This window comes from Plasmodium fragile (genome assembly GCF_000956335.1).
Source record: "Plasmodium fragile strain nilgiri unplaced genomic scaffold supercont1.40, whole genome shotgun sequence".
In the NCBI taxonomy this organism is placed as follows: Eukaryota; Apicomplexa; class Aconoidasida; order Haemosporida; family Plasmodiidae; genus Plasmodium; species Plasmodium fragile.
In genome coordinates, this window is record NW_012192620.1 from 198,079 (window position 1) to 200,519 (window position 2,441).

The 2,441-nt window shown below is 43.1% G+C and overlaps 1 protein-coding gene across 1 annotated transcript; it reads right to left on the reverse strand.

Annotated features, from left to right (window-relative positions):
- Positions 1 to 451: 451 nt before the first annotated feature.
- On the reverse strand, positions 452 to 2,125 carry AK88_03500 (uncharacterized protein; the record flags this gene model as incomplete). The annotated part of the gene is made up of 1 exon (XM_012481114.1): positions 452 to 2,125. One exon carries the CDS (start codon positions 2,123 to 2,125, stop codon positions 452 to 454), a length of 1,674 nt encoding a protein of 557 aa, XP_012336537.1.
- Between the last annotated feature and the right edge of the window lie 316 nt (positions 2,126 to 2,441).

The following is a 2,441-nucleotide window of genomic DNA, read 5'->3' on the forward strand; positions in this document are numbered from 1 at the left end:
GGGAAAAAACGGAGAATGGTTGACTTGCTTCCATTGACAGATGGCATATTTAAAAACAAATGGAACGCAATGAAGGGGGAGGCGTTTCCAACGGGAAGAATGTGCAACGGGGCTGCTGTTGGCCCCCTCATGGGCGCAGGCCAACTAAAGCGTGCCAATTGGAACATGCACCCTTTACACATACGCTATGCTTATCTAAATGGCCAAATGGGCGAACTCACATAAACAGAGTATAAAGCATTGGTAACAAAAAAAAAAAAAAAAAAAAGAAAAGAAGAAATTCGTGCATAATTGGAATATAATCACTACACGTATATGTCTACGTGTACATATTCGTTAAGTGTTAAATACAAGACATTTTTTTTCGTAACGGTCCACACACGTGGTACCGTATGTTATTAAGCTGTCCTAGGGGGTTGTGTGTTATTTTTTTTCCCCCTCGCCTGTCAAGTCAGCAGTCTGTGCTAGGGGAAATTTCGTTGGGGTCGTTTCCCGAATGGGACGCATTGTTCCCGTTAGGGTTGCCTTCACCGTGTTCATCAGTTTGGTTATTCTGTCCTGGTTCCTCCTGTTCACCCTCCTTTCCACCCTTTTGATGTTTGGCCAATTTAGGTGGATCCAGTGGCAACCCTGCCTGCATCTTCTGCGCTTCCTCCGCAAAAAACGTACGCTCATAGTCGTCGTATATTCCGAGCTCCTCAAAATCAAAGCGGTTCAGAAAGACCTGCCTTTGCTCACCCAGGTTTTTATAACTGGGGTTGTTGTGCCCGTGGACCAAATAATAGTCCTTCCCCTTGATGGATATTTTTTCCAGCTTCTCCAATTTCTCCTTAATATACTCAAAGTCCTCCTTAGAGGGGTACGTGAGCTGCTCCAAATTGTAATCCTTATCACTGCTCTCCGAGATGAGGTGGTGGTTGGCCTTCAAAATGGCTAGCCACTCCTCGTCGTAGCATATGTATAACTGCTTGCGCTCGGCACTGCTGCCCCTCCGGGAGGGGGATTTCTGCGGGGAGATCTGTTTAGTTGCGCTTTCCACAGCGTTGTTATCCTTAGGCGTTGTTTCCTCCGTAGTATTATGCTTAGGAGTTGCGTCCTCTGTGGCATTCTCCTTAGGGGTTGATTCGCTCCCCTGGTAACTCTTTTCCTGTCCCTTTCCCCCACTGTGCCCCTCGGTACCGTCTTCAGCATCCTTGCGCTGCACATCCTCCACATGCTGCAGCAACTCCTCGTAGTCCTCATTGAAATAGCTGCTCCTACCATATGGGTAGTGCGTATAGGATCTGGACAAATGATCAAAAGACAAATATGGAACGTTGTTCCTTTTTTCAATGTTCAAAATTTGAATGAAATTTTTCCTCGGTTCGGCTTTGTCTAGGGAAAGGAACCGAGTATAGCTTTTTTGATCACCATGTAAATAAATGGCAGAATATTTTACGTGTAAATGTGAGGAAAACCAAAAATAGGGTTTCAATTTATTTAATAAAAATTCAGTATGTGGATTACCAAGAGTATTATTATATATATCTGATTGAAAATGAAATTTCCTCCTAAGGAGATCATGCATGTCTCCATGTTTCTCTATATTGTTTGGCCAATCATGAGTCACAACTATGTCCACTTTTTCCTTCAACAGTTTTAATTTCTCGAGTTCATACTTTCGAATGTGGTAGGAACTCACCTTACTTATATCGTCATAAGGATAATGCTCATTGTATCGTTTATAAAAATTGTATTTTTTGTATATCCCACTGAGGCTGCAAATTCTCAAGTCATTGATGTTATGTATATTTGAGTACCCAAGGAAATATATATTCGGTGCTACCCATCCTCCGTAGTACAGTTGCTTTAGTACATTTACCGCTTCATGGTTCCCTCCAATGAATATGGTTAACACTCTTGCTTTTCTCTTTCCTGTGAAGTAATCCTTGAAATCATTTTCTTCCTTCTTGTACTTGTTTGGCACGTTCATACAATCATTGTCCACTCCGTAACGTACGCATTCGAAATCTCCACAACAGATCAGCAGGTCCACCTTAAAGTTATTGTCATACTCCAACTTTTCTATCGTTGCATAAATGAAATTCAGCTCTCCGTGCGTGCACCCCACCACCGCTATGATCATTTTGTCTTCCCTTTGGGCGCGCAAAAAGGCCGCACAGGCAGTACCTATATATATACCTATATGTGTGCGCCCGTTTGTACGTAGCGTTATACGTAGCGTTATACGTAACGTTATACGTAAGCTTGTACGTGCGTTTCCACACGCGTGTCGGCTTTATCTCCCCCTCACGTTGCTAACAAATGCGTGGCTATTCCCCTTCAGATGAGGAGGGATAAAGCCAATTTTCGGAGCGGCTGTGCAAACCCAGGGACAAGTGCCACACGTATCCGGATATGCAGTGCGCAGATGTTATATAAACAGAAAAAAAAAAAAAAAA